The sequence below is a fragment of the Perissodus microlepis genome, chromosome 15 (assembly GCF_051167445.1).
Source record: "Perissodus microlepis isolate ML-2025 ecotype Zambia chromosome 15, ASM5116744v1, whole genome shotgun sequence".
NCBI classification, from domain to species: Eukaryota; Metazoa; Chordata; class Actinopteri; order Cichliformes; family Cichlidae; genus Perissodus; species Perissodus microlepis.
The window spans coordinates 11,769,941-11,783,180 of record NC_140475.1 but is presented as its reverse complement, the minus strand read 5'-3'; the positions used below and the strand labels follow the sequence as shown (position 1 = coordinate 11,783,180).

The 13,240-nt window shown below is 39.3% G+C and overlaps 1 protein-coding gene across 1 annotated transcript in view; it reads right to left on the bottom strand.

The window, feature by feature from the left end:
* Positions 1 to 13,240, bottom strand: part of akap12b (A kinase (PRKA) anchor protein 12b) — a 51,623-nt gene that overhangs the window by 17,339 nt on the left and 21,044 nt on the right. Inside the window, exon 2 of the mRNA XM_084952881.1 lies at positions 4,722 to 4,797. Within this exon, the coding sequence (XP_084809007.1) occupies positions 4,722 to 4,797 (76 nt within the window). The remainder of the gene's footprint in view (positions 1 to 4,721; positions 4,798 to 13,240) is intronic.

Genomic DNA, 13,240 nt, shown 5'->3' with positions numbered 1-13,240 from the left:
GTCACAGAAATGTCAACTTAAAGTGGCGAGTCTTCAGCTGCTCACATCTCAAAGGTCGTAAGATAAGGCCTGCTGCTCGCATGACTGAAAGCGGGTATAGGAAATCAGAGCTTTGAATTGAATTCTGAACGTACCCACCCAAAATCCAACAAACATCGGTGGATTGGTGCTCAGCGGGGTATTGCTGTCTGTTCCTCTATTGCTGATCATGTGGACTTTTTAAAACTGAGCAAGAGTTAAACAGCTGCAACATTAAACATTTTGTTACCCCTATGAGCTGCAAGCTATGCTTGACTAGGAGGGGAAAAGCCTCCTGCCTGATCAGCAGCTGACAAAAGACAGCTTTCTAATAGAGTTCTCTTATTATCTCCTACCCTGAAGCACCCACTTCATACCTAAAGACTAAATAAAACATGCAGCACAAATGGACATAATTGCAGTCATAACTGGACAACGATGGATCTTGGGGGACCGAGGGGCTTTCAAGCACTCCGGTATAAAACTCAGCCTCTCTAACACTTTCCTGTGGGACATCTCCCTTTATTTGTAGCTGGAGAAATCTTTTTGACATTTCAAGGCAAGTTAATGGATTGCAGCCTGCTCGCACTCGCAGTACAAATCAAGAGCGCACGTATTCCTTCCAGTGCTGTGAGGGCAGTAGAAAAAGATGCACAAAACATCAGAACCACAACTGTCGACTGTAATGAGTATTGTCAGTTGGAATGTAAAAGTAATATGGGGCAGGAATCCAAGAGGAGCAATCCAGCGGCTGGATTGTGTTAGGAACTCGAAGCTTTACTGGCAGAGATCAGACAGAGCTTAAGTGGAGGGAGAGGTCCCTTCCACAGGCATGATGAACATTTTGGCAACGCAGTCATGTATTCCCCGGAGCCAAGCCCGAGCAAGCCCATCCTGGGATGAAATCATGGCTTCACATTAAACACGATCACACACATGCCTACCAGACTGCAACACGTTGTTAAAGTTTACACCTGCAACCAAAAAAGTAATAAAAATGAAGTGCAGGAAGACACAAGGGAACTAGCAGGGACCAGCAGCACTTGAAAAACCTTTGCTTACTTTACTTTAACTTGTGCGACAATCACTAAGCTCTGACGAGGAGCTGTCGGTATTTATTAGCATGTCCACTACTTTTATTGTTTAGTCTATAAGACGTCAGAACAAGCAAATGGCTTAAGCTCAGAGTGATGTCTTTCTAAACAACCTATAAACCCAGAAGTGACTCCGCCTAATGATTATAAACACATTTCAACATAATTTCTGAAGCAGCATTTCTGAAGTGAATGACAGAAAGCTTTAAATCCAGTTACATTTCTTACAGTATCTAACACTGATACGCACACACGTTAATGAATGCGTTCTTTAAATTGACTTCAGTTTGGTGAACCGCACCCACCAGTCCCGTGGGTGGAATGTAACAAACAAACACGGATGATTTGACCAGCGAATGATGTCCGGTCGCACTGCAGATAAACAGCCATCTCCGAATGCATTCACACACTCACACAGTCAGCAGTATCTTCCTTCTGAAGGCTTCCACAAAACTTAATCTGTCCTCTTTTTTTTGAGCCCGTGAGCCAACTGGGAGGGTCTCTCGATGCTCTGGCCAGTGAATTACCTCAGCTTTCATGTCATTCTTTAGGCTCCCATTACACCGCTAACTCATCCACACCCCTGAATCACACATGCAGGCTTTTACGCACATCTAAATGGAAAACAGAGCACATAAAAATCTCTCCTGTTGCTAGTATAATTAAAAACTGTACACAAAAAGCGATAGGGGAGACAAAAAAATGAAGTGATGTTGATGCATTTGGAGGTAGTTTTGTAGGGTCGAGGCCTTGCACTGGGTTACGTAATCGGTAGCTGCATCATTTATGTTGTTTCCTCTCTTTACCTATTTTTAATCCTCCTGCCTCCAGCTTTTTGTTCCCCTTCTTTTTATCCCCTTGCAAAGAAAAAATTCAGAGTGCCTCTTCAGAACTTTACAAACATGCAATATTTATTGAACTCCTCTCTGTCTACCTGGGATAGTGTCATAAAACCCTTAATTTCAAAGCCTCTGGCAGCCTTAAGGAAAGATTTTCCAAATAGAAATGTAGAGAATTTCTTATCACATTTTGATAAAAATATAATGGCCCTAAAGGATCTACACTAGACCACACATTTGCTCTTTCACAAATACTGTGCTGAGTTTTGAGTAAATTGGTACTAGGTTGAATTCAGTTATTTATATGCTATTTATTTATATACTACTTTAGTTAGTGGCTGGTTCATGCGTGTTGACTGCTGACAAAGGCACTGGAAAGTGAGTTTAACATATATGCTAAACATATCATTTCTAAACATATATCTAACATATATGTTTTGCTTCTTGATCACCTACATATGGATTTTTATCATATTAGGAGGCATCTTCAACTAGGCCACTACACTACTGGCTTATGTGTGATGTGTTTGGGGAGTTTCATGCCCGGGCTGGCCTCCTAACTATAAACACTCTGTTTTACCTGATAGAGAGAGATTATGGTTGTGCGTTTGCATGTGTGTCGGGTCTTTTGATCTACATCCAGTCTTTTGTTGTTTTTTGCTGTTATCGGAAAGATTCCGTTTCTCTTCCTGTCTCCCACAATGCATTGCTGCCTTTATCAGGCTGCGCAAGAGGAAGAGCGCTGCTGGGATATGAAATCCTTCCATACCTTTTGCTCCTCTATCTTCTCTCTCTGTGTATTGTGTATCTCTCTTCCTTTCACTCCCATGTACTATTCTAATCTGTAGCCTTGAAAGTTCTTCAGAACCTCTGATGTTTTCAGTTTTTGTCTTTTTTGTTTAGGTCCGGCTTACTGAGAACATCAGGTGGAATGGGGTCAAATAAGGCATTCTTTTTTTGTCAAAGTCAAACAAAAGACAAATTTGATTTTTTTTTTTTTTTAAAGAAATATTATATATATGTATTGGGTTCAAGTGAATCTCCATGTACATTTTTAACTTTCCAATTTGGAACAATTAGCAGGATTGACCCCGGATCTTAAGCCTGGGTATAAAATAGCTTCTGGAGCTGAAAAGTGAAGCCAGTGCTTTAAACCAAATTTGTGTAATGGCCAGCACAAGGTGACTCCTCTGGCTTTAAAAAAGCCCAAATTTAAAGAGGTTAAGGATAAAATTACCAAGTTTTTCACTTGATCTGTGACCTTCAGTACGTACCTTCCTGATGGTCATGGTCTTAATCGCTAGTTTAAAGACTTAATTAATAAAAAAAAATCTTGAAAAAGAAGAAAAATCAGGGTATATTGTTAGAGACACCCCTCATTTATCACAGATGATTTTAAACTGACTACAGCCAAAAGTCTAAGATTGAGGGTTAGAAAATCAGGTCTTCAGAAACAAACGAGTCACTTGTGTTCAAAAAATTTAATTATTTTAACCTAAATTAAATTATTTGGTTTTCTACAAATAAATTAACTAATCAGCAGTTTCTATTTGTGCATAAGATCCAAGTACATCCAATAAGGTAAACATCTGAATACCCTCTTTTCTGCTCTATAAATTTCCAAATAGTGATTAAATTAGAGTACAGGGCCACAGAAGCAAGTACTTTCTCAACAGAATTACTCGCTCTAGTCTACATGCCACATCAACTCATACAACCTGTACTTTGGCACTGAGAAGAGTATTGGGTTACTTTATGGATGGACAGATTTGCTTCATTAAATACCTTATTAAATAGGTTATTTGACAGAGTGGTATGTGACATATCTCTGTGTTTTAAGTAGTATAGGGTTACTCCTTCCCCTGGGCCATAACATATTATGAAGTGCACAGGTTGCTTTGTGCAGGGCCCCGGGTCATGGCCTGATAAATATTTAGGGAGGGTGTACGTGCCCTTGCAGCCATCCCAGACTGAGCGGGACATGATAGAGATAGCATTAAAAATAAACAAACGCAGCTTTAGTGATGGACAGGCGCTGCAGGAGATGAACAGAGCAGGTTGATGCACATGTTAAAACAAATTTACACAGTTTATTACTGTTTAATGTTTTTAAAAGATAACTGATTTACAATTTCCTTAGAATATCTTTCAAAATAAACCATTTCTCTTTAGTAGGTCTCATTTGTCAGAAAATAACAAATGAGGCTTACTTCTGTATAAAGAATCTTCTACCAATCAATATTTTTATGTTTTCTTTTGGGAAATAAATGTTACTCTTAATTTTATTGAACAAAATAGTTAGATTTCTGCCATTTTTCAAGAGCTATATGTATATTCACAAAAGAAGCGAATGCAAGTTCAGTTCAAATCCAGTAAACTGCTAAGCTAAAGATTAAAAAAGAGAGTAAAGGAGTATCTTGGTATGTGGGCATGTGGGCATGTGAGAGCGAGTGTGTGCGGCTCCAGTGGGAAAAGCTCATGTAGCTGTCCCCTGTGTGTTGACAAAGGGATTAGGTTAGTTTCAACTAGATCATGCAAAGCCATGAAGACATTTGCACACAAGAATTCTTCACGCACACACACTGAAAGCAGACCTCACACAAACAAGCTTACCTTCTGCTGCTGCTTAAGACATAGGACAAAACCCCAGACACAAACACCCATACACATGGTCACCGCTTAACCACATTCACCAAAGAAACAGCTCCCAAAATCACACACAGAGTAAATAAACACTCCTAGCAATACAGAAACACACACGCATACACACCTTCTGCTAGCGTGTTGTCCTCCGAGTGTCCGTTCAGGCTAGTCATGCTGGAGATTTGTCCATTCTTCTGCAAAGACTGAAAAGAAGAGCAAAGAAAAACAAATAAAGACATTTCACACATATAGCATAGTGCCGTTAATTCTCTTTAAAGGGAAAGTTTTACATATGTGGATACACATATATTTCCCGACTTTAAGATATCTGTTTTCCGTTTGCTAAGCATAAAGCTAGCATTGGATATAGCAGCTTAGCTTAGCACAAGCTAATACAAAAACTGGAAGAAGGGGAAGCATTTACTCAACAAGTAACACAATCAAACTTAACTTAAAGAAACTTTACAGATTCTTTAATGTTGCTTATGTTTTCTCTGTGGTCACTGTGATGCTAGGGCAGCAAGAGACTCGTTTAGCTTTCTGTAGCTTAGCATAGAGACTGGGAATAATTGGGCATGAGGAGAAGCTCACAGACACACCACCAAAACCTCGAAAGCTTTCTAATTATCAAGCGTTATAGTGTTTGTTTAATCTGTAAATGGGAAGAAATGTAAAACAACAACTGACTTAGCAATAGAAATTGCTTGCTGGAAGTATTCCTTGGCAGCAGGCTGTCTGACCACCCACAACATTTGTTAAACTCCCTATAAAACCACAGACTGTAACAGTTTGTTTATGGATTAAGCAAACAATATTCAAAATGTTATTCTAAGAGCTTTCCAGGTGTTGGTATGAGAGTGTTGGAGCTGTAATTTGACCCAGCAAACTGTTTTCATTTGTTTCCTGTCTTTGTGCAAGAAAAAACCTCAAGCCAATTTAGAAATGTTAAATACCAAAGCTAGTTTTGTTGGTGAATTGAACAAACCAGGGTTTGTTGATGCTACTGAGCCAAATTTAACAAAAAAAAGCAAAAACTATGGTTACATACTCCTTTTTTTTTTATTATTCTTAGTGATTCATTAAAAATTGGATAGTAATGATGTAAAATTTGGGTTTGAGTCAACTAACCTAATGGCCTCTTTGCTCAATAGCCTCTCATTAAATTAAATTAACATCAAATTCACCACACTGAAGTAATTATTTTACAAAGCAAACATTGACCAAATCTTGAAAATAGCTACAGTAATTCTTTAGTACTCAGAAAAAGAGAAAATACACCAAAATCACAGCAATAATTTACTGGGTTGTTTTTTTTAAAGTGGCTTTTCTTACTTGTTTTTTGTATCATGGACGAGTGTGTTAACAGAGTTAACAACACACAGCCGGGTTCACAGGACTCTTATCTGAGGATCTGAGCACTGACAGTTTTTCTGGCTGCCACCAACTCTGACTGACAGGTGGACAATTGCAGGCAGGCCCAAGCTTTTGTCCTTCCCAGCCTGGGGAAAAGGAACCAGAGCCTCCCCACTGAGGTGCTAATATAACTAATGGACAAGTCGGCCTCTATTCCCGAGTTCTCTAGGAAAGCCCTGAAAAATGACACCACAAAGGAAACAATCTGCTTGGGACAGGTCAGAGGGATGAACTAAAAGAAAATGGGACCAGATTAGGAGAGTGCAGGGAGAATCAATCATCAGCTGGAGGGATGACCGACATGGTGGTGTAACCACTTGGTGTACAAGGACAAATGGAAAGGACGAGGACAACAAGACAGAAAAACAGATTAAATTTAATTATTTTAGATTTAAAACAATGAAGCTGAAGTTTGATCAGAGAAATTTCCTGCAATGTTAAAGATCAGCCAATAGATCCTTGGCTGACATGGTTTATATTTATGGTTTTATTTGATCTGTGATCTTTTAAAGTACTAATCTTATTTTTTCTTTTCTGTTACCAAGAACACCAACTTATGACATTTGGCTACATTATACAGAAGATCTAGATGTACAAAAGTCTCATAATTGCCTCTGAACTCTGTCAATACTGCAACCATGAACATTTCAGTACACTGAACTTTGTTGAATTGGTCAAATATCTTACTTGTTTGTATTGGCTTATAATGAGCTGTGAAATCAGTCATCTGAAAACATGTTTACTTGAAAAGCACAATGCAGTCTAAGTTTTAATCCTCGCCCAGCTCGTACAGCAAAGTTCAGTACCTCGTCGTGACGTCATGAACCATTTGATTCTTCTTTCACTCGTACTAAAACGTTCATCCATCCAGGAATGTGATACTCGAGTGAAAATTTGCCAACCGCTTGTTTGACTTCTCAATTTTCTATACTAGAAGAAAGAAAATTTCTAATCCTTATCTGATTCAAAGGCTGCTCTGATCTATCGAAAAGAGAAATAAATGACTCAAAGCCAACAAATGTGAGTTGTTTTTGGAACTGTGAGGCCTGTTTCACAATATGTGCATCATGCAAGCTGCAATTTGCTGCAAGACATCATTTTTTCCTTTAATTTTGACATCTTTCACCGATTAAAACCCTAACTACAACCAGTGCACGAGCTTTCAAACACAGCTCTCAAAAGTTCCTGGAGTTTCTGAGCAACAATGTCTGTAGGATCCCACCGTCTAGATCTGTGTCTAAGGTTCGCTCGCAAAACAGGGTAAAAAGAGCATTTATACCCCATTAATGTTAAATGAAATCTTCACTCAGTCAAATGCTTGCATGCAGGGGAGGGTGGGTCTGTCATTTTTGTCCTTTTCAAGCCATCAGGACCTGTGATCACATTTAGCACGCGAGCCACCAGCTCACCTCCAACCCTGCGACATTCCCAGGATTCCTTGTCCCCTTCACCAAAATTCCACAGGTCCACTAACACCTGACTCCACCTTCTCCAAATGTTCACGTCCCTTACCCGCACATGGTGGGCAAGGGAAAGTATCCCTAAGAATTTATCCATATTTGGAAAGAATTTGCATCTCATAATTTTGAAATGCAATGAGGGTGGTGGTTGTGGGTGCAGCGTTTCTGGTCATCACACAGGATTAACCTTGCAATTAATGTCTGCATGTCTTTTCATTATCACGTTTCTCTTTTGTTTTTATTTCTAACCACAAACAACCACAGTTCAGTTTTTAACAAAAACTGCTAACGCTGTCTATCCTTAACTACAAATAAGAAAGTAAAGTTGATTCATAAAGTGTTTTTCACAGACATATATCCACAAAGTTATTATCAAAGTAATAAAAAGTGAGAACAGTCAAGACCCCACAGTTTAGAAAAATAGTGTTAGAGGAGAACTCAGGCTAACAAATAAATTCCTGCCAGATAAATATGTGGAAAAGCTGTTTAATGCCGAGCCAGAGATACCAGCCCAAACCTTAAGCCTATTAAGTACCTGATACCATTAAAAGATCATCACAGACCTTTAAAAGGGAAGTCTCAGTGGAATTGATGAGGATAAAAAATTGTAATTTACACAATAAGCATCTGAACTGACTTTCTAGAATTTTTCCAATAATTTGCTAATAAATAGGCTTATTATTACCACCAGAGCTGGCTTCAAGATGAGGTTTATACTGTAGTTCAGCAAAATATTTAAGAAAATTCAATTAAAAAAGTAAAAAGTTTGCATTTGATATAATATCTAAAATATTCAAATATTGAAATTTTACTCTGGTTGGGTATATGTACACATGAATGGATGGGCATGTAAAATTTGGGAAGATGTAGATTTAATGTCATACTTTCTAGAGAAAATAAATGCAAATTCCTATAGAAACCGCAGCGACACTTAACAATCAATTTTAAACTTGGGTTGTCTTTAGATTGGAATTTCATCTCCTTTACAAATCTCTGACCTGAACCACATGAGCAAACAGATGATATCTTAGGTTTATTTTGCATCAAATTAGTCTCAATTTTGCTGTTTATGCCTTTTTTTTAATCTTACCCAACAATGATGCTGAGCAAGGATAGGGTTTCTTTTTGTCAAGGTTTTTAATGTCATATGAAAGGTAATACTATCTATGTGACCAGGTAAGGAAAGACATTCAGTAATGTCATATTATGTCATATATAAATTCTTGAAGATTGAAAATTTTCTTGGTATTAAAGGAATTTCGCTTGCATTTCATTATTGCGTTGAACTGAAAGTGAACCGGCCCAAACACCGAAAAGTGTAACTCTGAATTCCTTTTTTGAGTGTTTGGACGCAATCAGTCGCCGTTTCACTGCCAGTTGTGCATTTTTTGATGTCTGTCTGGTCAGCATGGTGTGCCACAAAGATCTAAAGACAGACTTCCTGCTGGGGAAAAAACGTGCACAAGGAACGGCCACATAACGAAATGTCTGCTTATGAAAACAACAGCATGGAAAAAATAATCTCCTCTTGTTTTTTTCCATGCTGTTGTTTTCTCTTGTCTCGTCTCCTGTGTAATATGATCAGATTTAATTTAGCCCAATGAAAAACATTTGAGAAGTCACATTTCTGTCTATGAATAGATTTGATTATTTTTGCTGTCTAGAATGAGACCGCATAAACTGACAAAACAGCAAGATAAGACACAGTACACATGGATGCATATGTTTACTTGTAGTATTCATGAGGTAGGGTAGCACAGAGTCAGAGAGAGCGAGTAGTAGTAAACACCTCCTTCCTCTCTTACAGCCCCTTTCACCACTTCTAATATGTTCCTGGTCTCGTGTTCATTTATCCCAAGCAGCCTAGCACTCACAGAGTGATTTAATCTTCCCCTTCCTTTTCTTCAGCCTCTTCCACTTGAGGGATTACACATGCATTAAGCACTTTTTTGTAGCACTTACCAAACCTGCTGAGTCACCATTTACACTGCAGTTTAAGCTGCAGTTTATTTGAATTGACCTGCACTGGCAGATGGGCATGATGTCTAACATATATCAGAAACCAAAGTAGAGATCTGGTGACTGTGGAGGTCATTTGAGTACAGTGAACTCACTCTCATGCTGAAGAAAGCAGTTTGAGATCATTTAAGCTTTGTGACAGAAGTCAGGCAACCGTTTTCTATTCTTTTGTTGCCCAAATTTGGTAAGCCCATGCAAACTACAGCCTCGGTTTCCTGTTCTTAGCTGACAGAAGTGGTTTCTGCTGCTGTAGCACATCTGTGTCAAGGTTTGACACGTTGTGTCTTTAGAGCTGGATTTCTGCATACCTTCACTGTAATTTTGAGTTACTTTTGCCATCAACAAGTCACTTCTACCCAGAAAGCTCCTGCTCATGGGATATTTTCTCGTTTTCAGACCATTCTCTATAAATCCATGAGGTTTAGTGCACCTTCATTAAAGGAATAATTTAAATTGTAATTAGTCTGTGAAAGCAAAAGGATTCAGAATAGATTTTCTTTGTGCTTTCACTTTTATCTTCATTTTATCTATTTTTTTCCTATTCCTCTTATCTGGCTCTTTCATTTACTTCTTGGCTGCGCCTTTGCTCATTGGCTCCAGCATAGAGACAACCTGCTGTCTTCTAAATCACTTCACAAAGGGCAACAGAGGAGATTTATATCCTTTATACAGAAAGCAGGAGAATGAAGCTAATGGGGAAAAAAGAGGGTGCCACCAATGGCATGTTACGTCTTAAAACCAAGCATGTAGTCTAAGATATTAAGTTCTGTAAATAAAGTTTGATGACCCTCCTTTTTCCTTTAAATCTCCAGATAAAACAGTCCAGGGATGTCTTTATGATGATATCTAACAGTCTACAGTTAAATGACCCTTGAATTGTTGGTGAAATTGATTTAGGAGCTCACATGTAGAAAAACAGCAGAATCTTTTGGGTTTATAGTCTGGATTTGTTACAGTCTAATCGAAAACACCTGTTCTTTTGAAGCTCTATCGCAGACCTTCCCAAAGTGTGGGGCCCGCCCCCTAGGGGGGGCGCAGAGCCATTGCGGGGGGGTGCGGTATGAAAAGGGAAGAAAAACCAACGCTTGAACACTGCTAGCACGGGGCGCCCACACAAACGCAAAGCAGGAGATGAAGCATCGCTGAATATGTTTCCAAACCAACTTCATTCTAAGCCAAAGACTAGAAAATATGGTGAAGCATATCTGCCCTTTGGTTTCACTTGCACAAGTGCCAAGGTAGGCCTCCCCTGCAGAATTGGTTTTCCCTTCGTCGGGAGCACACGCTGGGCTCTTCAAATCAGGGACAAACAGTATCCCACATTCTTGATTTTTAGTTCACAAACACTTGTTGTAATGACTAACTACTCCTGACATTTTGGAGATGTTAGCTCTTTATACAGTAAAGTTACAGTGGGATACAAATAATATCAGGCTGATCCTGCCACGATTTGTTCCCCCGGTTCAAATCACAGACTAACAGTCTCCCACAGCTGTTTATGTTTTTAAACCCATTTTGCACAGAGAGGCATTTTTTGAAAAATGTATTGATAGCTATGTTGAATATTATTACACAGGAAAAAAACAACTACATGTAAAATAATTACACGGTGACGCCCCTGCCTTTCTAAATGGAGCAGTGGCGTGTCCAGCGGGGTGGCCTGGGGTGATGATAATCAGGCCACCCCCCCAACCAGACTGGCCACCCCAGGTGCCACCCTGAAGCTAAAACAATAAAATTCAATCAAATATCAAATGTACGATTATGTTTTCACAGTGAAGCTCAGATATCCGAGTGTAAGTGAATGCAGCATCAGCTTCTGCACTATAAGCATAATGTTAGCAAAGGTAGGACTTGGAGAGCCAAGCACGAAAGACGGCACAGCAGAAAACAATTTTTCGGCGAAAGAAAATGAGGAGAGAATAAATGTCCCTGTAAGTAATATTAAGTTTGTTGAGTTTAGTAAACTTCGGTGAAATTAGAATACCAAGGAAAAAATAACACTTAAAGAATTATTGCAACCATCGAATATTTCAGACAGTAGGCTACTGGGGGGAGCTAGCATAAGAGTTATGAGTTATAAGATATAATCCAAGTCGTAACATAGCTGTATGGAGCTGCAGATTTGGTTGCAGGTTAACATAGCTGGACTGGCCATCGGGCATACCGGGCATTTGCCCGGTGGGCTGATGACTTTTTCTTTTTTTTTTTTGTAACGGCATGAACAATGAGAGGTGGTGGATTGGCCAGATGCTGGCTGATGTGTAAAAATAACTCAGTTGTTTGGTGGTGGCTATGGCGGAGCTTCCACAGAGGCCAGCAGGTGGATGAGGGAAGGGGAGGCAGGAGGGGAGGCAGGAGGAGAGACCCGAGGCGGCCGCTGGTCCGAGTGTCAGGTGAACTGAACTTCAGGTAAGAAGTTATGACCTGCAGTCTATCTGGGTCAGATATAAACCAAGTTTAGGGGTAGTTTATTTTTGTTGTGCTGACTTTTTACAGTCAGTTACAGTAATTCGTACTGTGTACTAGCTAGCATGACGGAGTTTCTATACAGCTGGGTGGGTGCTGTGATGTTAATGATAGTGAACTTTATTTTATTCATAAGTTTAGTTAGTAGAGTTGCCAACGGCTTCTTAAAAATGGAATGGAGAAAATATCACGCTTTTCGTATTGAGCTGAAAAGAGACACAGTTTGTCCCGTACTTTCGCTATAATGAAAAAGACATAAAGCTGGAGTTATTCTGTGTCTTTACGCTGCAGCTGCCTCTTCTTCGCTCATTCTCTCCCCTCCCTCTCCTGTTCCTACTTCAATCATGAAACTGATCAATGATCAGCTGATCGCCCACTTTGCGCCAGAAAGAGGAAACCAGCGGATGTCGCGGTAAACAACAGCAGCACGTTTAAGCTTGATCAGCTGTTGTTAGAATTTATTTAATATTAATTTCTAGTATCAGCTGATGTTTGCTGGAGCCACAGCTGTAAAAACTGCTGGTCATGATTTTGGTTTGGATATGTGGTGAGATGGAAACATGAAGATGAAACCAGGAGATGTCCTTACTGAATCATCAGAGCTGAACAGGTGATGGAGAAACAGGTTCTGAGAGACAAATAACACCAGGATCCTTTTCTAAGTAGCTGACAGCTGGTAACTGTGCAGGGGCGGGTCTAGCAAAGTTATGCCAGGGGGCCAGGTAGGGCATTTACAGGGAGAGGGGGGCACAAATAAATATTTTTCTTTCTTATTCTCATTTAAAATGTCTAGCTTTTATTAAATAATTATCTGAATCTTGCGAACAAAGTTTTTATCTGACGTAAAATGTATAGAAATCATACATATACCAAAAAGACAGTGTACATCACTGTCACAACAGCGTCTGTTTTCATTCAAAGGCTTTATGGCTTTAATACCTGGTGGGCCGGTCTCTAGTCAAAATGCCCAATTTTTTGTCTCAGTCCAGCCCTGCAGGTTAATACTGGCAGTGTCACCATGCCAGCTGACTGTATTTCATCATCAGCCAGTGTTGTTCTTTATACATCAATATTACCAAAGTTTACCATAAGGCAGCATAGAAAGTATTTACTTGCTTTCAGGTTTCATTCAAATGTTAGTCTTTTCATTTGTTCCCCCACTTTTTTCCTGTTTCAAAATCAAACACCAGTCTGTGAGAAGATTATTTTCTTTTTTTAATTGGCAGATCAAGTTTTGCATTGGCACTGGCTAAAAATGTTCGTATTTTAATATTCAAAAATGTTT